Source organism: Neofelis nebulosa, chromosome 3 (assembly GCF_028018385.1).
Source record: "Neofelis nebulosa isolate mNeoNeb1 chromosome 3, mNeoNeb1.pri, whole genome shotgun sequence".
Classification (NCBI taxonomy): Eukaryota; Metazoa; Chordata; class Mammalia; order Carnivora; family Felidae; genus Neofelis; species Neofelis nebulosa.
The window spans coordinates 185,712,868-185,738,296 of NC_080784.1; the positions used below are offsets into that span (position 1 = coordinate 185,712,868).

At 40.0% G+C, this 25,429-nt stretch overlaps 2 protein-coding genes across 14 annotated transcripts in view; one reads left to right on the forward strand and one right to left on the reverse strand.

The window, feature by feature from the left end:
• TBC1D19 (TBC1 domain family member 19) overlaps positions 1–25,429 on the reverse strand; it is a 146,329-nt gene that overhangs the window by 27,861 nt on the left and 93,039 nt on the right. For all 4 annotated transcript variants that reach the window (XM_058722902.1, XM_058722905.1, XM_058722904.1 and 1 more), the window contains 2 exons: positions 4,475–4,559; positions 1,560–1,604 (listed from right to left, as the gene is read on the reverse strand). In XM_058722902.1, coding sequence (XP_058578885.1) covers positions 1,560–1,604; positions 4,475–4,559 — 130 coding nt within the window. The remainder of the gene's footprint in view (positions 1–1,559; positions 1,605–4,474; positions 4,560–25,429) is intronic.
• The window catches only part of LOC131507723 (small ubiquitin-related modifier 2-like), a 44,577-nt gene continuing 39,168 nt past the window's right edge, over positions 20,021–25,429 (forward strand). For 9 of the 10 annotated variants that reach the window (XR_009259654.1, XR_009259653.1, XR_009259655.1 and 6 more), the window contains exons 1-2: positions 20,021–20,200; positions 22,072–22,396. The gene's annotated coding sequence lies outside the window, so the exon portion shown is untranslated. Of the gene's footprint in view, positions 20,201–21,911; positions 22,397–25,429 lie in introns of all 10 variants that reach the window. The other variant, XM_058722907.1, reaches the window with a different exon arrangement.

A 25,429-nucleotide genomic window follows, 5' to 3' on the forward strand; every position in this document is an offset into this window, starting at 1 on the left:
AAAAGACAACTTGAAGGAAAAAAAGCAATTTTTAGATTTTCCTTTTCGATGTGTAACTCAGGCAGCACTGTGAAAGACAAGGCAAAGCTAGAAAACACTGGAAGAAGAGAGACCGGTTAGGTATCTGTTGCAATTAATAAGCCAGAGATGGAAAAGCCTGGATAAGGGCAAGGCGGCAGTTATGGCGAGGAAGAGAGGGAGAGCGAGGTCCCGGATGCATGTTGAAGATAAAACCGGCTGGCCCTGGTGACTTACCACAGGAGAGGGATGCGAGGCTGAGAGGGGTCAGGGTTTAGGCCTTGAATTACTGATTAGATGAGAGCACAGTGAGTTGTGAGAGAAGTAGCATAGCTTTTTTGTTGTTGGTCTTTATTTTGTTGGTCTTTGTTTTATTTTTGTATTTTATTTTATTCTTTTTTGAATAGTGGGTATTGGAACAGAAATGAATGCCTTTAAGTTGAGATATGTTAAGCCTGAGTTAATTACTATAGAGGTCAGAACTGTAGATAAAAATTTTAGAGTAATGAATAAATAGAGCCGACAAAGCAGGTACATGGGAACATGTATGAAAAGAAGGGCAGCCGAACAAGGGTGGGGTGGGACACTGGAGAACACTGGTGCTTACAGAGGGGCAGGGGAGGATGGCCCGTGAAAGAACCCGCGAGATCACTCTGACAGGTGCGTGGAGAGAACAGTGCCATGAAAGCCAAGCACGGCTTTCACATGGAGAGATCAACAAAAAAGCTCAACACGCCGGTAACAGCTGCATTTTTTGAGCACTCACTGCATATCAGTCACTGTGACGTTTTAGACATTGTGTCTCATTTGATCCATGGGCCCTAGAGGATGCGTCTGAAGTTCAGCGAAGCCATGGAACTTACCAAGGTCATAGGGCGAGCTGGCGGGACTGGGATCTGCACCCAGGTCGGCTGGGTTACAAAGCCCATGTTCTTAATTCTGCTGGGGTAACAGAACTTCTTCAGGATGCAACCTAATATTATTGTAATAAGGAATGCTCTAGATTGCTTTTCCAAAAAGCAGATCTTAAAAACTATCCCATAATCTCAGAGGGATATTTAATATCTGATGAGATCATTATACATTTGATCACTTTACACAGTTAAAATAGATTATTTGGCTGATGTATTTCTTCAAGATCTTTTTACTTCATAAATACCACCCTTGTCAAATTAGAAGAACAATAAAGTGTAACACAAGGCAATACACTCAACCGATTTGAGCTCTGCTGCAGGGAAGTCAGAAGGAAGGTCCTGGATGGACCCAGTCAGTGTCCCCCGGAGGAAAATGAAACACCCTGGACCTGAGTGCACTTAGTTTCCTTGCAGACACTACTACCGGTCTGAAGGAAAACCAGGGAGGATGTACAGAATTTAACACAAACCTACCACAAACATAGAAAAGTTAATCAAAAGAGCTATTCCATACAAGGTTTATTTTAGATAATGAATAAGTATCCATCTAAAGATAGTGTCACATTTTGTTATAAAAGCTGTAATTTCCCTATTTCCCACTAGAGGAAGCAATAGCATTACTCTTACCATTTGGTGGATAAAATACTGCATATTCTTCTAGTCCTAGTTTTCCTGTAAGAAAAAAACAAACAAACCATAGAAGGTTTCAATATGATTAAATAAAATAAATCTTTAAAAATTAACTTATTTTGTGGATGTACTAATAATGCAATTTTAAAAGGCACAGTATGATCTCCTTTAACTTCATTTTAGGAAATGGAATTACTTTGAAAATATACCACTAATCTTTTGATATTAGCAAATCCTTTCATCAGTTAAAGTCAATAATACAAATTTAAGTGTGAGGCAATTGATACAAAATAATTAAAAGAACAAATGCTTTCAAGTGCCTTAAGCATTTAAGAAGAGAAGCATCTATTTAGAAGCATAGAATTGTTTTGCTAACTATAAATAATTCTAATCTGTTCATTAAAGTAAGTCCTAAGCTTTGCAGCGCCTCATTAGTTTTACATTCTTATGGAATGTGCTGAAAAGTTAAAAAGTAAATGTCTTAAACCATATAGTGGTAATATTTTCTGAATCCTAAAACAGTTCATGTGGTCCAAGAATGAGTCTAAATATTGGAAAGCAGAATTGTTTCAGAAAATGAAAGTATATTCGCTATAATCAAATGTTTGAAGTAGTTTTTAAAAAAATATAGCTTTCCCTTAACTTTTAAGGTTCTGAGGTCTCCCCCCCGCCCCCCCACCTTCCATTGAATATCTTTAGATAGCCTTTATCTTGACAGTTTTTTCTAATACCTTTCGTTGACTTTTCTATTGAAAAGTCTCATGCATTCTTGCACTTGGCTTTAAGGTAAGGTTTTTAGTTAAAAAATTTTTTTGCTCTTCTTGTTGGGGGTGGTGGCAGAGAGGGGACAAATAAGAAGAATGAGCAGTTTAGGTTAGGGTGGAGACAACAAGCACTGAGCTTGTGAGTAAGGAGAATGGAATAATGAAAGGTAGATGAGAGAGAGAGAGAGAGAGAGAGAGAGGGAGAGAAAGTGCGAAGAAAGAGAGACAGAGAGACAGAGAGAGGGAGATGATAGACAGTACTAGCTGGGTACTAAATATGGGGCTAGGTGCAAACCCTTGTAAATTCCTAAGTGATAAGAGACTAGGAGAATCTTTTGTTCTATTGGGATGACTCTGGTGGACTCCTGGATGGGGACTGGTCACCAGAAAGACCAAGTCATGATTAGAACCCTGGAATTTTCAGCCCCATCTCCCATTTTCCAGAGAGGGGACAGGAGCTGGAAATGGAGTTAGTAATTGATCATACCTATGTGAGAAACCCTCCATAAAATCCCAAGTATTCAGGTGTTCAGAGAGCTTGCAGGTGGGTGAACATATCAATATTGGGAGGCTGACACACCCCAATTCCATGGGGACAGAAGCTCCTATGCTCAGGACCCTCCTAGACCTCGCCGTATGTATGTCTTCATCTGGCTGTTCATCTGTATCCTTTATCACATCCTTTAGTAAACTGGTAGATGTACATTTCCTTGAGTTATGTGAGCTGCTCTAGCAAATTAATTGAACCCAAGAAGCAGGTTGTTGGAACCTCTAATCTGTAGCTGGTTGGTCAGAGGCACAGGTGATAAATGGGGTTTTGACTGTCATCAGAAGAGTGTGTGTGTGTGTGTGTATGTGTGTGAGGGGTATGGCAGTCTCATGGGACTGAGCCCTTAGTCTGTGGGATCTGAGGCTATCTCTGGGTACACAGTGCAGAACTGAGTTAAATTGTAGGATGCCCAGGTGGTGTCGGAGACTTGTTTCTTGTTTTAGGGAAAATTCCCATATATTTGGTGTCGGAAGTGGAGTGTTTTATATGAGTAGTAAATGATACACATGGTAGAGAAACACAGTAGGAAAGAACTGGATTTTTCCCTGCACAGGAAGGAAAAATAAGTTTTTCTGATACAGTAAGATATAGCCTAGTTCCTCAAGGACCTATGATTTCGTGGGAGAGGAGTGGGAATCCTTCCACATGTAGGGAATATATACAGGCCAGAATAAATATGGTAACGTGGGATAATCAGGGAATCAAAGTGAGCTGGGTTAAGACAAAATTGACTGATAGAAGGCCTTAAAATCTTGGCTGAGTTTAGAAGTGAACCCATTGAATAAGTTCTACAGTCAGCTTTTTAGCAAATGATGTTAAAGAAACAAACAAGCAGACCAAAGGTTTCTATAAGCTCAGTTTAGAAGCAGTGGAATTAAGAGAGCCCCCCAGTTTGGGGAGGGGGAGCCTGATCCCAGCCAGGTAATGTAGGCTCATCCTAGGGCAGGGGTTACAGCAATCAGGCAGACAGTCAGACTTAGGAGATATGGGAGAAAGAGTTTATTTCTTTATGGGAACAGAGCATGATCACACACAATAGGGTTATAAGCTTTCAGTGATTGGTGTTCACCACTTAATAAAAAGGAGAAATTGAGAAAGGCTTCCTGCTGAAATTAGTTCAGCTGTCAGGTAATAGCAGGATATTGAAATAGCAATGTCTGGTAGGCAGCTAGTGATAAAGAAGGGAAGAAAGCACCAAAATAGAAATTAGCGTGCTAATAGCTTATAAATTACATCAAATTTTAAGTGCTGGAGAACATTTTGAGAGAAGGAATAGAGAAGTTAAAAAAAGCAGCAGAAGAAGCAAATTCATGTGATAAAGTCGTAGTTAGGGGGGAAAATAAAAGTCAACAGATATGACGAAAACAGCAGTAGAGGAGCGAGCAAACAGGAAAGATAAAGGGTTCTTCTGGGAACCACCCGCCTTTGATTGTGCTGAGTTGTTCACCCGTGATTTGAGTAGGAGTTGAAAGCTTCTGAGAGGAATTTCATTAACAATAAAAAAATTAACAACACTAATATACGCTATAAAATGTAACAGTCTTGCTATGATTTTGTAAGTCTTAAAAAATCCTCCCTTTATGTAACTAAAATTTTACCTCTGATGTATGATCTCGGTGGTGAAGCGCTGTTGTACGCAAAATGACCCAACACAGATGTATCCCGGGAGAAACAAAGTAATACCTAGGTACAACAGGGGAAGAAACAAACAATTAAGCACTGTTTTATAACAGGTAATTAATTCATCGCTATTTCCTTCCTAGGAGGCACTGAGGTAGAATCTTTCCAGTTCAGTATTGTGCCTGGAAATGGGAGGAGTGCCCTCTGTTGGTGCACCTGCACTAAGTGTTACAGGGGATGCCAAATGCGATGGCCAAAGTTCACCCAAAGACTTCTCACTGTGAGCCCCGTAAATCTTGAACAAGCTACTAACTACCGGTCGATTCTCTTATTCTGTTTTCCATCTGGAAAAGAGAAGTAGCTGGGAGACATTTGACACGATGACAAATGTATAGGAGGACCCTAGGTAACTACGTGGCCCACAGAGCAGCCTGGGAAGTGCAGGAAGCTGGAAGTAGTCTCAGCGGGGATGCAGGAGCAGACAGGTGGGTGTGTCAGGGAAAGCAACTCGTGGGTGTCTAGAAGGGACAGCAGCAGCGGAGCGGAACGGAACGAGAGAGAGCTAAAGAGCTAATACAGGTCAGAAGCTGGTTGTCCTGACCAGCAGGTGCGGTGGGGCAAGTCGGCCTGGAGATGAAAATAGGAAGGGCAGAAAGTCAGGATCAACGATGTCCTTAGGAGGGACCGGGTTGCTGAGACCAGCTTGGAACTTGGGGGCAGGAGGTCAATCCTAAGGTGATTAGTGACAGGAAATCTGGGTCCTGGGATTGAAAAGATGCTACTGAGAAAAGAATTGAGAATGACAGGAAAAGGTAGAAGCCCATTTAACAGAACAGGGGCACAAGGTCAGGGTTGGACTAGGAAGCAGGAGCCAATGGAGAAGCTGTGGGTCCAGGACATAAAAAGGGGGCCCAGCTTTAGAAAAAGAATAGATATGGAGATTAAGCATCAGTGAGGACCAATGGCGAAATGTACCAACCATTGCCACTGATTGACTTTTACTGTATTTTAAAAGACTACGTAAGCAATACACGGTTATGGTAAAAATTGTAAATACAGATCATCAAAAAAGGAGAAAAAAAAACACCTATAAGCCCATCAGTGTTAATATTCTGATGTATATCTTTCAGACTGCTCTTATTCATATATACATACATACATACATTTTTCAAACAATAGTTAGGCATACTGTTCTATATTTTCTCTCAGGATTATAATAAATATTCCAAGTCCACATTTTTTTAATGTTGCAGAATATGCCACTATATGAATAAACATAGTTTATCTAGCCTGTCTTCTACTGTTGAACATTTAATTACTTCCACTTTACCCCAACTATAAACAGTGCTGAAGTAAACTTCCCTATAGCTAAATATTTATGTACACCTTTACTTAAATTCCTAAAACTGAACTAGCTGTCTGGCCAAAGCAATGGGGATTTTAAATCTAAAACTTTTGATACACATTGTCAAACTGCCCTCTAGATAGAGTTTGTCATGTTTTTGTTTTTAATAATACAGCAATAAGACAGTGTACTTTTTCCCTTATTCTCATCAAAACAGGTTATCAGCATCTTATAAGTACAAACAGCATTTTGCTTTAATTACTAATATGGTTGAATATTTTTCCGTTTGCATTTATTTTGTTATTTTCCAGCTCATCATCTTAGTCCATTTTAAAATAGATGTTTTTAAAATTATTGATTTGTTTACATTTTTTGTATATTAACAATTCTGACCTTTGGTCTAATTACATGTTTCAAATGGCTTTGCTCAAACAATTTATTTTGACACAGAGATGTTCTTTTTTTTGTTTATTTTTGAGAGAGACAGAGTGTGAGTGGGGGAGGAGCAGAGAGAGAGGGAGAAACAGAATCAGAAGCAGGATCTAGGCTCTGAGCTGTCAGCACAGAGCCTGATGTAGGGCTCGAACCCACGAACCATGAGATCATGACCTGAGCCAAAGTCAGACGCTTAACTAACTGAGCCACCCAGGCGCCCCCTGACACAGAGATGTTCTTAATTTTTATGTGCTCAAATCTCCCAAAACTTTAATGCTTAGAAAGTTCCTCCCCACATTTAAAATATTCTCTGTATATTCACCTAGATTATGAAAGTCTTTAGGGTTTTTCATCCAATATTTCTGGTTATTCCCCTCTGGCTATATGTCAGCCTATCTTTTCCAGCCCCTTTGGGGTTAGGTGTGGCCATGTGATTTGCTCTTCAGTCAATGAAATACATACGTGTCATTTGAAAATTTCTGAATGAAAGCTTCAAGAACCGGAGCAGTAACCACATTCCTTTTCCCTCTGCATGGCAACCGCCAGTGTTCTAGACAGTGGTTACCCTATCAGCCTAGGTTCTGGAGTGAGGATGACACAGACCTAGGTCCCCTCCTATCACAGGGATATGACCACGAGCAAGAAATCTCAACCTGTGTTGAGATTTTTTGCTTGTATGTTATCACAGTATAACCCAGCGCATCCTGACTCAAACAGGAAATTCTGTCTAGCATTTTTTTAGTGGCTTAAAACAATAAAAATTTATTCTCTCACAGTTCTACTGGACCAGAAATCCAAAATCAAGGTAGAGGCAGGGCCATACTCCTTCCAGAGCTTCTGGGGGAGATTCCTCCCCGCCTCTTCCAGCTTCTGGTGTCTCCAAGTGTTCCTTGGCTTGAAACTGTACAGCTATAATCTCAGCCTCCAAATTCACATATCTTTTATTCTTCTCTCTCCTCTAGGTCTCTCTCTCTCTCTGTCTCTCTCTCTCTCTGTCTCCCTCTCGTTGAAGTATAGTTGATATACAATGTTGTATTAGTTTCAGAATAGTGATTCCACAATTCTATACATTGAGCAGTGCAACCCTTGCTAAGTATAGTTACCTCCTAACACTATACAAAGTTATTATTTTCTTAACTATATTCCCTATGTTGTATTTTTCATTCTTATGACTTATCTATTTTATAACTTGAAGCTTATGCCTCTTATTCACCTATTTTGCCCATCCCCTCACCCGTCTCTAGTCTGGCAATGACCAGTTTTTTCTCTGTATTTATAAATCTGTTTTTTGGATTGTTCATTTGTTTTGTTTTCTTAGACTCCACATATAAGTGAAATCACATGGCATTTGTCTTTCTCTGTCCGACTTGTTTCACTTGGTATAATACGTTCTGGATTCATTCATGTTGCTGCAAATGGCAAGAGAGATGAATGGATAAAGAAGTTGTGGTATATAAATACAATGGATTACTGCTCAGCCATAAAAAAGAATGAAATCTTGCCACTTGCCTAGCATTTTTGATAAATTCATTTTGTGGTAAATGCATTAACCCATTTGGAATTCTGTTTGAAACTGCACCACTTGAGTTGAAATTCTGTTCCACTACTTACTAGCTGTGTGACATTGGGCAAGTTACCAGACTTCTTGGTGTTTCAATATCCTCACGTGTAATATGCAGACCCTAAGAATACCTACATCAGAGGCTATTGTGGGATTAATTAATATACATAAAGCGTATAGAAAAGTGCCTAGCACATGGTGAATATTATTAAAATGTTAGCTGCAATTACTATTACCACTACTATCATTTTAATTTTATTCTATACTCTGTATTTTCCCCATTGTATATTTAATTTGGGGCTTGTTTTTATTTTATTTTATTTTATTTTATTTTTTAAAGTTTATTTATTTATGTTTGAGAGAGACAGAGAAAGAGAGAGACAGAGCACACGAGTAGGGGAGTGGCAGAGAGACAGGAGAGAGAGAGAATCCCAAGCAGATTCCGCACTGCCAGCGCAGAGCCCAATGTGGGGCCTGAACTCACGAACTGCAAGACCATGATCCGAGCTGAAACCAAGAGTTGGAAGCTTAACTGAATGAGCCACCCAGGCACCCCTGGGATTTGTTTTTATTTATATGGCTCACGACTGTCGTGTTTCTTCAACTTTAAATTTTGTTTATCCACATTTCTGGAGAATTCTCAACCATTATCTTTTTGAATGATGCCTTTGCCCCATTCTCTATTCACTTCTACTTGACTCCTATGACACGTAGGACTGAGCTACACTTACTCAACCTGCCATATCTCTTAATTACTTTTATTACGTGCCCCATTCTGAATGACTTCTACAGATATTATCTTTTAAAAATCAGTTCACTAATTCTTTCCTTCTGTTCCTACAATGTACCAGGCACTGTTCTAGGTGCTTAGTGCTTGGAAAGGTGGAGTTACTATCAACTGAAATAGGGAAAGTTGAGTGGAACAATTTTGGGAGTGAGATCAGGGTTCAGTTTTCAACATACCAAATTCGAGATATCTCCAAAAATCTAAGTGGAGGTATTGAATAGGCAGTTGGAGATTGGGAGAGAAGTTTGGACTGAAGATGTAAATTTAGAAGGTATCAACATATACATGATAATGAAAATCACAAGAGAGTTGAACTTGGTGAAATCAGCAAGTGAGTGAGTATAACTAGAAAAAGACGAAGAACTGAGACCTGAGGCACTTTAACATTAAGATATGAAGGAGAAGGGAAGGAACGAGTCTTAGAGATTGAGGAAAACCAAGAGAGGTAGATTTCTCATGATGCTAATAAAGGGGCGTTAGGACCTCTCATTAGCATGGGTCCCTTTGGGTGCTGGGAATTGCTGGGAGGTATAGCATGCTGTAAGTAAGGAGGGCAAATCAGGCTGTGATCAGAAAATGTTTCTATGTATGCATTTCTAATAAACTGCCTAATATGATCTCAGAAAAATGGGCCCTGAACTTCTTACTGTTCTAATAATTTGTCATGATTTTCCCCTTGTTCTAAAGAACTATGTGTGTTCTTACCTAATTATTATTTATTTGTAACATTATATTCTATATCTTTAAAAGGTTTCCCAAATTATATAAGCTTCAGGTTCCCAAAATGCTAGATTTGCCTCTGGTGACCAGTAAAGTAAGAGAAGAACCAGAAAGAGTGTGGTGTCTTAAAAGCCAAGTGAAGACAGGGCACAACTGGGTCACATGCTGTTAAGAGATCAGTTAAGAGGAGGACTGACCACCGGTCATTGGATTTAGTTATTGGGAACCTTCCCAACAGCAGTGTCAGCTCCAAAGGTAGAACATATCTGTTTTTTTTTTTTTTAAATATATATTTTAAATCAATTAATTTTGAAAGAGAGAGAGAAAGAGCATGAGTAGGGGAGAGGCAGAGAGAGAGAGGGAGACAGAGAATTCCAAGCAGTCTCCACACTGGCAGCACAGAGTCTGACGCGAGGCTCGAACTCACGAACCGGAAGGTCATGACCTGAGCCGAAACCTAGAGTCGGATGCTTAACCGACTGAGCCATCCAGTGCCGCTGTTTTTTTTTGTTTTTTTTTTTTAAAGTTAACAATGAATTTCAGACATCCTTTCATACCAGTACATATGAACACATTGCTACTTTATATAGAGCTGCTTCATTTTAAGAGCTACCTTGCATTTCATTATAAGTATAAACCATAATTTATTTAATGGGTTAGTCCCTTATAAAAGAATATTCAAATAATTTTCAATTTTATGCTATTTCTTGCAGTGCCAAAATAATTTGCCTTTTACTGTGTCATTTCATACACATATGAGTATCTCTGTAGGGCAAATACATAGAAATATAATACATAGAATAGAATTTACAAGAGTAAATAATTTTAATATTTTATTTGATAAATATGCATTTAATTGAATTATTTTATTAGTTCTAATAGCTTTCAGTTAATTCCTTTGAATTTTTATACATCTATACTTGATAATAATTTTATATTCTTTCTGACATCTATAACTCCAATTTATATGAAAACGTGACAGACCAAAGGTTTTGACCTTTGGGATGCAACAAAGTCAGTCCTAAGGAAGTGTGTTGCAATTCAGGCCTATCTGAAGAAGCAAGAAAGGTCCCAAATATACAACCTAACCTTACACCTCAAGGAGGTAGAAAGGAAACAGAAAATAAAGCCTAAACTCAACAGAAGAAGGGAAATAATAAAGATTAGAGCAGAAATAAACAATAATAGAAACAAACAAACAAAAAAAACCCAGTAGAACAGATCAATGAAACTAAGAGCTGGTTTTTTGAAAGAATTAACAAAATTGATAAACCCTTAGCCGATTTATCAAAGAGAGGACCCAAATAGATAAAACCAATGAAAGAGGAGAGATCACAGCCAATAAAGACCACAGAAATACAAACACTTATAAGAGAATACTATGAAAAATTATACGCCAACAAACTGGGCAATCGGGAAGAAATGGACAAATTCCTAGAAACTCACAAACTACCAAAACTGAAATAGGGAGAAATAAAAAATTTGAACAGACCCATAACCAGCAAAGAAATTGAATCAGTAATCAAAAATCTCCCAACAAACAAGAGTCCTGGGCCAGATGGCTTCCCAGGGAAATTCTACCAGACATTTAAAGAAGAGCTTAATACATATTCTTCTCAAACTGTTCCAGAAAAAATAGAAATGGAAGGAAAACTTCCAAACTCATTCTATGAAGTCAACATTACCTTGATTCCAAACTAGACAAAGACCCCACTAAAAAGGAGAATTACTGGCCAATATTCCTGATGAACATGGATGCAAATATTATCAACAAGATACTAGCAAATTGAATTCAACAGTACACTAAAAGAATTATTCACTGTGATCAATTGGGATTTATTCCTGGGCTGCAGGGCCAGTTCAATATTGGCAAATTAATGAACATGATTTATCACATTAATAAAACAAAGAATAAGAACCATATGATCCTGTCAATAGAGGCAGATAAAGCATTTGAAAAACAGATCATCCATTCTTGATAAAAACCCTCAACAAAGTAGGGATAGATGGAGCATACCTCAACATTATAAAGGCCATTTATGAAAGACCCATAGCTAATATCATTCTCAATGGGGAAAAACTGAGACCCTTACCCCTATGGTCAGAAACAAGACAAGGATGTCCACTCTCACCATTACTATTTAACATAGTACTGGAAATCTTATCCTCAGCAATCAGAGAACAAAAAGAAATAAAAGGCATCCAAATCAGCAAGGAAGAAGTTAAACTTTCACTATTTGCAGATAACATGATACTCTAGAAACCTGAAAGAAAGTCCACACACACACACAAAAAAACAACACGCTAGAACTAATGCATGAATTTAGCAAAGTTGCAGAATATAAAACCAATGTGCAGAAATCTGTTGCATTTCTATATAGCAATAAGAAAATCAAGGAATCTATCCCATTTGCAATTGCACCAAAAACAGATACACAGGAAAAAAACCAACTAGAAAGGTAAAAGATTTGTACTCTGAAAACTATCAAAACTTATAAAAGAAATTGAAGAGGAAACAAAGAAATGGAAAAGTATTCCATGCTCATGGAAGAACATCGTCAAAATGTCTATTCTACCCAAAGCAATCTACACATTTAATGCCATCCCTAGCAAAATGCCACCAGCATTTTTTGCAGAGCTAGAACAGACAATCCTAAAATTTGTATAGAACCACAAAAGACCCCAAATAGCCAAAACAATCCTGAAAAAGAAAAGCAAAACTGGAAGCATCACAATTCTGGATTTCAAGCTATATTACAAAGCTGTAGTCATCAAGACAATATGGTACTGGCACAAAAACAGACACATAGATTAATGGAACAGAATAGAAAACCCAGAAATGGACCCATAACTGGATGGCCAATGAATCTTTGACAAATCAGGAAAGAATATTCAAAGGCAAAAAGATAGTTTCTTCAACAAATGGTGTTGGGAAAATTGTACGGCAACATGCAGAAGAATTAAACTGGACCACTTTCTTACACCATACACAAAAATAAATTCAAAATGGATGAAAGACCTGAATGAGAGACAGGAAACAATCAAAATGCTAGAGGAGAACATGGGCAGCAACCTCTTTGACCTCAGCCGGAGCAACTTCTTACTAGACACATCGCCGAAGGAAGGCAAGGGAGACAGAAGCAAACATGAACTACTGGGACTTCGTCAAGATAATATGCTTCTGCACAGTGAAGGAAATGATCAACAAAACTAAAAGCCAGCGTACAGAATGGGAGCAGATATTTGCAAATGACATATCTGATAAAGGGTTAGTATCCAAAGTCTATAAAAAACTTACCAAACTCAACACCCCAAAAACAAATAACCCAGTTAAGAAGTGGGCAGAAGACATGAATAGACACTTTTCCAAAGAAGACATCCAGATGGCTAACAGACACATGAAAAGATGCTCAACCACACTAGTCATCAGGGAAATACGAATCAAAACCATGAGGTGATACCACTTCACACCTGTCAGAATGGCTAAAATGAACAACATAGGAAACAACAGGTATTGAGGATCCAGAGAGAGGGGAACCCTTTTGCACTGTTGGTGGGAATGCAAACTGGTACAGCCACTCTTATAAAAAGAAATTGAACAGTATGGAGGTTCCTCAAAAAACTAAAAACAGACCTACCCTATGATCTAGCAATTGCACTATTAGGTATTTACCCGAAGGTTACAAAAATACAGATTTGAAGGGGATACATGCACCCCAATGTTTATAGCAGCATTATCAACAATAGCTAAACTATGAACAGAGCCCAAATGTCCATCAAATGATGAATGGATAAAGAAGATGTGATGTACATATTTACAGTGAAATATTACTCAGCCGTCTAAAAGAATGAAATCTTGCCATTTGCAATGACATAGATGGAGCTAGAATGTATTATGATAAGCGAAATAAGTCAATGAGAAAGACAAATACCATGTGATTTCATTCATTTGTGGAACTTAAGAAACAAAGCAGATAAACACATGGGAATGGGAAGGAAGAGAGGGAAACAAACCACAAGAGACTCTTAATGATAGAGAACAAACTATGGGTTGACAGAGGGAGGTGGGCTAGATGGGTGGCTAGATGGGTGATGGGTATTAAGGAAGGCACTTGTGATGAGCACTGGGTGTTGTATGTAAGTGATGAATCACTGGATTCTACTCCTGAAACCAATATCGCACTGTATGTTAACTAACTAGCTATATATTTGTTCTAAGCAACTAAATTTGTGGTAATTTGTTATAGCAGCACTAATAAACTATACAATTAAAATAACTAATAAAGTAATACAGCCAATATAATAATAAACTAAAACAACCAATAATAAACTAATACAATTAAAGTAAAATAAAATAATGCAAAAGAAATATTCCTACACATATCTTTCTAGCATTGTCTGGAGGGAAAACAATTCCTAAAGAAATGTCTTCGTTAACTTTCCCTTAGCAGGCTAGTGGGAACATACTAATGTCAGGAGAAGCTCTGTGCTTAAATATATACTCCTCAAGTCTTTTGCCGCAGAGAAGGCAAGATATTTGAGACCACTCTATAGAGAATATTGGTGCCTGTAAGGGGATGTTGCCAGAGAGAGGTCATACGTCAGACATTATGCACTAGTGTGCCAGCCTTGTGTGCAAGCGAAGATCTGCCAACTTCCATTCTAACCAGAGTTGTTTTAGCTTCTGAGATACCAATTTGGTAACTGTAAGGAAGTAACAGTTCAATTGTAAATTTGCTATAAAATGTTGTGAAGGTGCCCGGGTAGCTCAGTCGGTTAAGCGTCTGACTCTTGATTTTGGCTTAGGTCATCGTCTCATGATTTCTGGGTTGGAGCCCCGTGTTGAGCTCCACACTGGCAGTGCAGAGCCTGCTTGGGACTCTCTCTCTCCCCCTCTCCCTGCCCCACCCCAATTCGCACGTGCTCTCTTTCTCTCTCTCAAAATAAATGAACTTTTTAAAAAAAGTTGTGATTATATAAAGATGACAATTTCAGTGAACCAGAAATTAACTAGATAATTAACTAGAAAGCTTAACTTTGATTACTCAGTAATTAAGTGAAAACTGAACTTGATGAGGATGAGGTCACACATGGTAATGACATACTTTATTTAGAAGAGCTGTAAGAACTTGCATGTGTAAGTCTCAGCTACGGTTTATACAGCGGAATTACACCTAAAATGTCTATATATAGCTACAAAAGATTTACTCAAGCCTACAGTTTTCTTTAGTGTCTTGAAAAAATTTATGGTGAATGTTTCTAAGAAATAAGTTATTAAAAAGCACATAAGAAACAATGGGTATCAATTGGAAATCACTTAGAACTATTACACAACTTTTTTCACTTCTGGCTCTTGCATTTTTACTCACACCAATGTGGAGAATTTCAAATGATAAATGTGCAAAAACGATTCTTAAAACACTCTTCCCTGATTTGAATTTTCATAAATGAAAGGGCAAAGTGGCTTACAAGGGCTTTGAAATTGGGTGGATCTGGCCTCGGCTCTGAGTCTCTGCTTCTTCATCCGTAAAATGGGAATAAACCTACCTTGCAGATATGAATTCCTTTTAAAGTAAATAAAGTATCTGCAGCAGATCCTGGAACTTAACAGGCCATGCATAAATAGATGATAACAGTGCTAACGATCTCACTTGCAATGATTGGAGAATACTGGGAGAAACATAAAAAAAAACAAAACAAAGGCCTCTTTCTGGTCTAGTTTCTTGCCTAGGCACGGGCTCTCATCTTCTTATCACATTCTTATAAGAAAAAAACAGACTTTTAAAACCTTCCCCTTCTCTGTGTGACTTCCAACCTGTACATTCTTTCTGAGTGTCTAATCTGAATTCCTGGAGCCACCATGCTTGAAACTATCCGAAACCGGAAAATCCAGTCATTCTTGATTCTCTACCTACATATTCAGCCAGTTACGGAAATCTACCTTTGATGGCTTGCTCGCTCTCCCTCCCTCTCTCTCTCTCTCTCTCTCTCCCTTCCCTCCCTCTCTCCTTCCAACAAATATTTACTGAACACATACTGTGTGGCAGGCACTGTTCAAAATAATATTGTATGTCACGTGCTACGTGCAATGGAAAAAAATAATGCAGACAAGACAGATAATGTAGGCACATATATTGGGAGAAGTTTGCTACTTAAATTAGGGACCTAGAAGTGGTCAGGAAATGAGCCTGGGGTAATAAGATTTTTGGTAGAAGAAAAGCCCCCTGGAAGAACATAGGTAAGTCCAGAATTTAAGGGAGAGGTCCAGAAAGAGATATAAAATGGGGAGTTGTCAGTATGCAGATGATATAAAACTGTGAGAATAGATGAGATCACCAAACGCAAAGAGAAAAAAAAAAAAAGAGGTCCAGAGTCTTATCCTTGGGGGTACTCCAGGGTAAGACAAGGAGATGAGACACGAGACGAGGTGAATGAGAATGCCAGCCGGTAAGAGAGAAGGCACCTAAAACACACAATATCCTAGAAGACAAGTGAATAAAGAGAAGACAAGGAAAGGGGGGTGATTAATTGAATGAAACGAGTAAGACGAGAAGTGGGAACAAGATTCTGCAATATGAAGTCGCTTGTGACTTAGTGGACTTGTGACTTTAGTGGAACAGTTGGACAAAAAGAAATGGAATAAAGGAGGATTCAAGAGAGAATAGGAGGATGGAAATTGAAAACAATATCTACGGATTTTTTAAAAAGAGGTTTTGCTGAATAAGGGAACAGAGGAATGGGGTTGTAGCTGGAAGAATAGGGATCAAGAAAGATTTTTGTTTCATTTTATTTTGCTTTGTTTTTTAGATGAGAGGGATGACAGCACATGTGTACACTGAGAGGAGCGATCCAATAGATAGGGGGAAATTGACAGTAGAAAAACTAATAGGGGCACCCGGCTGGCTCAGTCCGTTAAGCGTCTGACCCTTGATTTCAGCTCAGGTCATGATCTCACGGTTTGTGAGTGTGAAGTCCTCGTGGGGGCTCCGCGCTGACGGGGTTGAGCCCGCTTGGGATTCTCTCTCTCCCTGCCCTTCCCCCTGCTCACATGTGCACACTCTCTCTCTCTCGAAATAAATAAATAAACTTTAAAAAAAAGAAGAAGAAGAAGAAGAAGAAGAAGAAGAAGAAGAAGAAGAAGAAGAAAAGAAAAACTAACAACTGCACTGCTTTTGAGTGCCAAAGGGACATGAGTTTTAGTGTCCAGATTGCAGATGTTGGTTTTCTCATAGACAAAAGCTAGGGCAGTTTATCTCTAGTAACATGAAAGAAAAGCTGAGCATATGGGTGCAGGTACAGTACATACGGTGCTGGGAATATGTGGGGGCGGGGGGGGGGTCTCTTCTCAGAGCTTTCACTTTTTTCAGAAAGAGGACTCAAAGCCATCATCTGAAAAAGAGGTGGGGGTACGAAGATTCGGGAGGTGTGCAAAGTCATCGAAGAGACTGGCTAGATAACAGAATGGATGGATGACTGGGCTAGGGAAATGAAGTAGAATATCTGGGCCGAAGGAACGACTCTCTGGAGGTTAGCGGTCACGAATTTAAAGTACAGGCACTCCCGGGTGATTCAGTAGGTTGAACGTCTGACTCTTGGTTTCGGCTCAGGTCATGATCTCATGGTTCGAGGGTTCGAGTCCCATGCCTGGGATTCTCTCTCTCTCTCTCTCTTTCTGTCTACCCCTCTCCCCTGCTAGTGCTCACTATAAATGAGTGAATGAATGAATGAATGAAGCACAGCTAGCTGCGTGTTTTCCTCCAGCCACGTTCAAATGCACACCGCCACCGCAGAATTGGTGGAGAATTGTATTCCAGCGGGGTTAAGGTTTTGTCAGGTAATTACTATTAGAAAGTAGGAGGAAGGCAAGGGAGTTGAACACGTGTTCAAGAGGAAGCGATTATAAAGATAGATCATGGCATTGACACATCTTTATTTGTTCTCTCCTGTCAGCTCACACTGACCTTGCTCTGTACCAGGTGCTCACTAAGGCTAACCTGAACCGCTCGAGCTGTTCACTGCCATGCTAAGCTAATCTCTCCTCACCAGTTACTGTCTGCACGCGGTTGGTGTTCATTTTTGTTGTCCCCATTCTCCTCCAAACTCCTTGCCTTTAAGAACCAGACATTTCTTACAACATTTCTATTCCGAAGCCACCGCTAAACTGTATACGATGCTACTTCTAGAATTTATATCTGCTTTAACTCTATTTGCATGGATCATTACATAAATGTATATCGGAACATTTATCAAATTATAACCGTGCAACTGCCTTTCCCTTCATTTTCCACTAAAATGTGAGCTTCGTAAAATCTTTTTATGCGGGACCTAACACAGTACCTCCAAGAGAACACACTTGATATGGTGTGATATGGAGACATGAATAAGTGATATTTGATTGCCCTTGGGCCTTTCTTAAACCCCATTCAGTGGCACTGAAATATCTGTAACTATGACATATTCTTATATGTCACTACTGCTGAGCATATGCTAGATCGACCAGGCACAGGATAGAAGGCTTACCACACAACAGAGTAAGTCCCCATGTCTTCCCTTTACTATATAGGAATTCTTCTTTATGAATATTGTATACACTTTGGACCATATGTTAACTTTTTTAGGTTGTCATGCTATACCAGAACCCCAAAATGATTCAACTTCCCCATTTACTTACATAGACTAAGGGGCATCTTCCGAACACATTTTAAAACTGACAATCTAAAAATTTCAATATCAGAAAGCATTTTTAAGAATTTCATGCAAACTAAAAACTAAACTTTGGAATACGAAAAAGTTGACTTATTACTCAAAACATTATTTCTATAATATTCAGGGTTGTTGCCTGTAAAGTTTAGGTAACTGACTAATTTAGGGTCACTCAGGGGCAGTATCTAGTGCATCCTTGTAACACAGACCCAGGTTTTCCTTAAAGAAGGATTACTGGGGGCACCTGGGTGGCTCAGTCGGTTAAACGGCCGAGTTCGGCTCAGGTCATGATCTCGCAGTCCGTGAGTTCTAGCCCCGCGTCGGGCTCTGTGCTGACCGCTCAGAGCCTGGAGCCTGTTTCAGATTCTGTGTCTCCCTCTCTCTCTGACCCTCCCCTGTTCATGCTCTGTCTCTCTCTGTCTCAAAAATAAATAAACGTTAAAAAAAAAAAAAAAAAAAAAAAAGAAGGATTACTGGAGGTTTTCTCATCTATCTGTGGACACAGAAATGCCCCATGCCATCTAATTTTGTAGTCTAGTCCCAAAACTCAATAAATGGGTTATGTCCTAAGGCATGGCCAGAAACATTACATTTGCTCCATTATTACCAACAATTTCCTCATAAAGCAATTGTGTACCTAAGCAGTTCTGCCAAAGGAAAGCTTGTAATTAATGATTAAAAAACAAACAAACAAACAAACAAACAAAAAACACACAATAAAACAAACTTCCCTCTGTTTTATCTCTCTCTCATGCACACACAAACAGGCACATATCCGAATAAATTTTTTTCCCAGAGAAAAATCAGAACTCAATTTCTGATAATATTGTTTTCAATGCATACAATTTTATTACACAAAATGAACTTCTCTCTATAAGTCAGACTACTTGTAAAATAAATTATTAAAAGGTATGATCACGGGGGCACCTAGGTGGCTCAGTTGGTTAAGCATCCGACTTTGGCTCAGGTCATAATCTTGCGGTGTGTGGGTTCGAGCCCTGCATCGGTCTCTGTGCTGACAGCTCAGAGCCTGGAGCCTGCTTCGGATTCTGTCTCCCTCACTCTCGGCCCCTCCCCTGCTCACACTCTCTCTCCATCTCTCAAAAATAAACATTAAAAATTTTTTTTTAAAAAAGGTATGCTCATGGAAAGTGTTTCCTTAATAACCGTCAACATGAGGAAAATTTAGTTCTGCATAATTCCCAACACAAAGCTTAGGCATTATAATTATCCTTTTCTTTATGTTAGAGGGATAAAGATCCACATTAAAGCTTATTTTAGCGTTATTACTGAAGTACTAAAAGTAGCAAAGGCCATGAGATCTATGACTGAAAAAAATTATTTACAATCTAAAAAAAAAAATAAGACAATTGGACTAAAATATTGATAAAAATGGAAAATAAAGGTTAAAGCACATTCCTACAATATTACTCTTTGTGACATTAATTAATATCCAATGTTTTACACAAACACATTAAAACAATTGCAAAACATGTTTTATCTTGTTTTGTCTCCTTAGCTAGCATCAAAGGTAATATAATTTACATATAATATAGAGATCAATAAATATTTACCGATGACCATTCTGCTTTTCTCAGAGAATACATCCATTGTTCATAAAATCATCCTGTTTGTCGGACTCAGTCACTTATAAGTTTTCCAGGTTTGGGTGGGAGAGGCAAAATGAATACACAGTAGTCCCCCCTAATCTGCAGGGCATACATTCTAAGACCCTCCAGTGGATGCCTGAAACCACAGACAGTATGGAACCTTATACATACTATGTTTTTTCCTACATATACATACCTACGGTAAAGTTTAATTTATAAATTAAGGCATAGTAAGAGATTAAGAACAATAACAAATAATAAAGTAGAACTATAACACTATACTGTAATAAGTTATGTGGATATCGTCTGTCTCTCTCGGAATGTCTCATACTATACTCACTTTCTTCTTTCTGTGAGGATGTGAGATAATGAAATGCCTACGTGATGAAACAAAGTGAAGGAAATGACATAGGCAGTTGATGTAGCCTCAGGCTACCATCGATCTCCTGACTGTACATCAGAAGGAAGATCATCTGCTTCTGAACTACCTCTGACTATGGGTAACCGAAACCATGGAAAGCGAAACTGTGGAGAAGCAGGCTGGTACGTTCAAGGGTTCACTGTGGCCCTTATTTCAAGAAATTGTTACCACCCTCATTTATTACTTAAAAAAAAAAAATGTTTTTACTTATTTTGAAAGAGACAGAGAGAGAGCAGGTGAGGACCAGAGAGAGAGACAGAGAATTCCAAGCAGGCTCCACGCTTATCGCGGAGCCTGATGCGGGGCTCGATCTCACAACTGTGAGATCGTGACCTGAGCCGAAATCAAGAGCCAGACGCTTAACTGACTGAGCCACCCAGGCGCCCCTGTTACCAGTCTCATTTAAAAGGATACCCTTACTAATTCTTTTCACTGAAGGAGGCAGTTTTGTTACCTGTTACCTGGTGGTAAAGCCCCCTTTACCACCACCAAAAAGCTTTTGTAATTATAAGTTAAAACTGACAATCCTTTTCTGTCCAGTCACCAAATGGGATGAAATTGTCACCTTTATACTTTCTCTCCCCACACACTGAAGCAGAGCGGTCAACATGCCAGAAATCATGCCATCGCTGACCCTTAGCTGATATTATTATGTATTCGTGCTTAGTGTCATAACAGTTTCGTGTTCAGGATCAAAACAATTAGCACTGGAAGGACCAAAAAAATTTAACTAGTTAAAATTTTTGTCACGTAGCATTTAGTTTGTTTGGCTTCATTTGTTTTATGTCTTTAATACTGAGCAACATGAACTAATCTGTTTCCCTTAGGAATGAGTTCATAAAAAAAATCCGCCACATCTAGAACTAAACTCCATTTAAGGAAATCTAGATCCCCATACAATGACAGTGAAACTTTGGTCAGCCAATAATTACTAAAATTACGCTTTCAGATAAAAGAAGAAGGCTTCTTTCTCAACAATGAAAAAAAATCAAACCTCATCAATGAAAAGAAGTCTGATGTTAAAATAAACGTTTTCATTCAGTATCTATAGCATGACATGCGCTAGAATTAACAGTGTGGACCAAAACACTTACCGAATTTATATGGAAGAGACGATCATAAAATAATCAAATGAGCCATAATAAGAGCTATAAATAAAAGGTATGAAAAGTACTACACAATACTTTAAAAGTACACTGTAGATGGCCATGACCTTGCTGTGTGTGTTTGTGTAGGGAAGTAGGGAGTAGGTCAGGGAAGGTCTATGTGAGGAAAGGGATATTTTAGCTGAGAGCTGAAAGAAAAAAGAGGAATTTCCTTGGAGAAGAGGAGAAGGGAACAGTCTTTCACATCAAAGGAACTGTAGGTCTGATGGCCCTGAGGTAGAAAGGAATACAAGGAATTTGAGCAGTGAAAAGATCAGGGTGGCTGAAATACAGGGTGCCAGAATGTCACAACAGGTAAACAGTGGCGCTGGAGAAGTGGCCAGAGACATAGGGTCATGTAGGCCCCGGGAGGGATTTTAATCTTTTTTGGTTTTCATCACACAAGTGGCATTTGGATTGGTGTTTTTGAAAGACCAGTCTGAGCAATCAGGTAAGAAAAAGAAATAAAAGATATCTGAATAGCAAGAAAGAAAAAAAAAAAAAAGCATATTGTCTTTATTTGCGGACGTTATGGAGATAGGGAAACCGAAGGGACCTCATGAGGAAAAATTGTTTCCTTTGCTTCTTTTCTGGCTTCTATTCTTGCTGAGGGCTGCACCCCTGCCCTCCACATGCCTTAATGTAAGTCCTCCTTATGAGGGACAAAGAGTTGACGATTTCTTTGGAGTCTTCTAGCACAACAGATAACATCTAAGGAATGACCAGGTCAGGCCATCATGTGCATGTTCCAGACCACTGTCCCTGAACACCTTGATGCCAAGACCTTCTGGCTGTAGGGAATAAGTGACTTATGACAGACACCTGGATCCTGTCTTTGTTTTGACCAGTTCCGGGATGCCTGAGAAGACACGTGTACCAGACCACAAGCATCAATAAAAACCCCAGACCCCTAGCAAAGACTTCCTGTACTCTGACTGTACCTGCTCTCTCTCTCTATTCCTTCAATAAACTCTGCTTTCACCTCCTGATGGTTCAAGTTTGATTTCCATCCTTTGTGAAGCCAAGGGCCATCTTGGCTGGTCCTGTGTGACTCCCTCTGGGTCCTTCAACCCAGCCTGCCTGCATCATCTTGGCGACCACAAAGGGACCCTCAGAAGAACAGCAGTATCGTCAGATTGAGTCTGCAAAGCACAATTTGGCTTTCAGGAACCGGTAAGTTCCTCCTCTGGGAAACAGGTGGTTTAACGCTGATGTAATTTTTGTCAGTGTGTAACTGGTCCATTCTCCAGTGGGGAAGGGAAACTGGAAAAACTGGTTGCAAACCTGCTCTCTTACTCCCCATTCTCTCTCAGCTCTGAAGCTTTTTTTACTCTGGCTTCCAGACAACTTCAAGGCTGTTAGTTGTCGTGAGAGACTGAGTTGCTCAGCTCTGAAGAAGAGGGATGCACGTTCCTCCCCGCTGAAAGGTGTTCTTAGGCAAATAAGGGCCAAGGGAAGTATCACAGATTATTCGAGATAGATAGTGGTCCCATAGAAACCACCCCCTCCTACTACAGTAGTTTTTGGCTCGCCCCAGGAAGCACACAGGTGGATTGGTCATCCAGTGCTCTGAGCCCCCATGGTGGTTTTGGGCTGCCACTGGGAGAAACCAAAGCAGAAAAGAGTGGAAGATAGGCCCACGGCTGATCCACATTCGATCCACATTCAATCCACAACAGCTTTTTCCTAGAATAGAGTCCAAATCGTCTCTCCATCTCTCTCTTTTTCTCGCTCACTTGCTCGTTCTCTTTTCCACTGCCGGGTGGATGTCTCCTCGTGGCAATTCTGGGATGCTGGAATGGTGTTGGGGACTGGTAGCCAATCCCGCTGAGGACCCAAATCTTAGAATAAAGAAGTGGTTCTGGTGCCCCCAGTTGCACTGGGTTTTCCGCTTATAGGGATGACACATGGCAGGCTGGTCACTGCCACGTGGATGTCTCCTTGTTGGATGGGGGAGGAGACATGTGGCAAGCTGGAATCTTTTGCACCCTCTTGCTCACTATGCCTGACCCTATCACTCTGCTATACCTCTTTCTACCCCTCTGAATTTTCTCCTTTTTTGCCCTTTAAATTGTTCTCCTTGCCACTACATAACTATATTCTCTGACCATAGTATTCTGCATTAGCGGGCTTCCCTATCCTTAAGAGATGATTTTTCCCCTTTTGGTTTCTAGGAAACTCCATGACTTGTATCCTACTCATTAGGCTGGGGCCACTGTGGCCAATGACTCCATGCTCTGCCTTAGATGTCTGGCATTGTGAACAATACTTTCCTAGAATCTTATCCTCCCTTTGCCCCAGCCTGACTCCTTGATTATGGTCCTCAAAGGGGGCAACAGTGAGCATTCCAACGGATTGCCTGTTAGGATGTCTGTCACATAATTAGGCACACTTTATGTTGGATAAGTTGAAAAAGAAGAAGTTAATATTCTATTGTAATGAGGCTTGGCCCCAATATCCACTTGGGAGACCAAGAAATCTGGCCAGCAAATGGGACTTTGGATTACAATACCATTTTACAGCTTGATTTATATTGTAAGAGGGAAGGGAAATGGAATGAAGTGCCTTCTGTGTTACCCTTTATGGTCCTGTATCAGGATCCCAAAGGACAATATAAAGGCTGCATGGCCCCAATTCCTAAATCAGCAGAGGCACCTGACATCATGGAACTGACTCTGGTGTTTGATCTGACTTGGGGGAACCTACAGATCTTATTATTGTCTCATTGTGGCACTGTAGAGAAGGGAATGAGACCGTGTATAGTTAAGCCAGTTATTTTGATAAGGGGAAGTAACTCAAGGAAAGGATGAAAACCCAGCTCTCGTTGGAGCCTCTCTGGAGGTCCTCTGGTGGAGACTTTCCAGAAGTATACTCATACAGACCCCATTTCTCTGGAAGAGCAGTCATTGTGGGTTGTGCATTCATCCTGCAATCTGCAGCAGACATCAGGAGAAAATTACAGAAGGCAATTACTGGGTCCCAAACTCCTAGCAACCAACTGTTGAATATGGCTTTTGCCATCTTTAATAACAGAGACAGGTCAGAGAAGGGGGATGAATTTGTCCAAAATAAATGCCATGCCCAGCTTTTGGCATGGCATTGGGGAACCCTGCACTCCAGGATCACTTCATCTGGAAGCCTGTGAGGCCAGAGTCTGGCAAAGTCTCACAAAAAGCCAGGCCCCAATCAATGTGCCTTCTGTAAGATGGACGGCCACTGGAGAAAGGATCATTCCCACCTCAAAAGGAAGATGGGTCCAGTCCCAAAACCTCTATTGGCCAAAGTTATGGAGGACTGAAGGGGCCCAACCTCTCCTATGGCTCATCCCTGACATCTCAACATAACATATCAGGAGCCAGGAGCCTCGGGTGAACCCTCATGTGGCAAGTAAGGAAATTTAATTTTTATTGGACATAGGAGCCACTTACTCTGTCCTGACTCAACACAATGGGCTTCTGTCCCAGCACTCTTGTACAGTTACTGGAATAGATAGATGGCCACAGGGGAGACCATTTACTTGTCTACTAGCTGGTGGCATGGACTCGCTCTTGCTCTCACAAAGCTTTCTCCGGATAGCTAAGTGCCTTACTCCTTTACCGGGGAGTGGCTTCCTTGCTAAGCCACAAACTGCCATCCAAATAGGACTGACAGAACCAAATGCAGAGAAAACAAAGCTTATGGCGATTAAGACGCCTAGACAGGCCAGTGGGAAATAACATTTATGTGTCAGATGGTATACCACGCCATACTGCAATCAGAATGATACCTGATGCAATGGGAAACCGAAGTTCCTGGGAGAGCCAGGAATATTTCACCCATTCTTATCTCCCTAAGACCACATGTAGAATATCCTTGGAAAAGGCAAAGACCAGAGACACAAAAAGGTATTTGGCCTCTGATTAAGAAATTTTTGAGGGGTGCCTGGGTGGCTCAGTTGGTTGGCATCCGACTTCAGCTCAGGTCATGATCTCACGGTCCGTGAGTTTGAGCCCCGCGTCGGGCTCTGTGCTGACAGCTCGGAGCCTGGAGCCTGTTTCAGATTCCGTGTCTCCCTCTCTCTCTGCCCCTCCCCTGCTTGTGTTCTGTCTCTCTCTCTCAAAAATAAACATTAAAAAATTTTTTTTAAAAAGAAAAATTTGAGATATGGATTATTAACCCCTTGTCAGTCACCCTGCAATACCGCCATTCTATTAGTTAAGAAGCCAA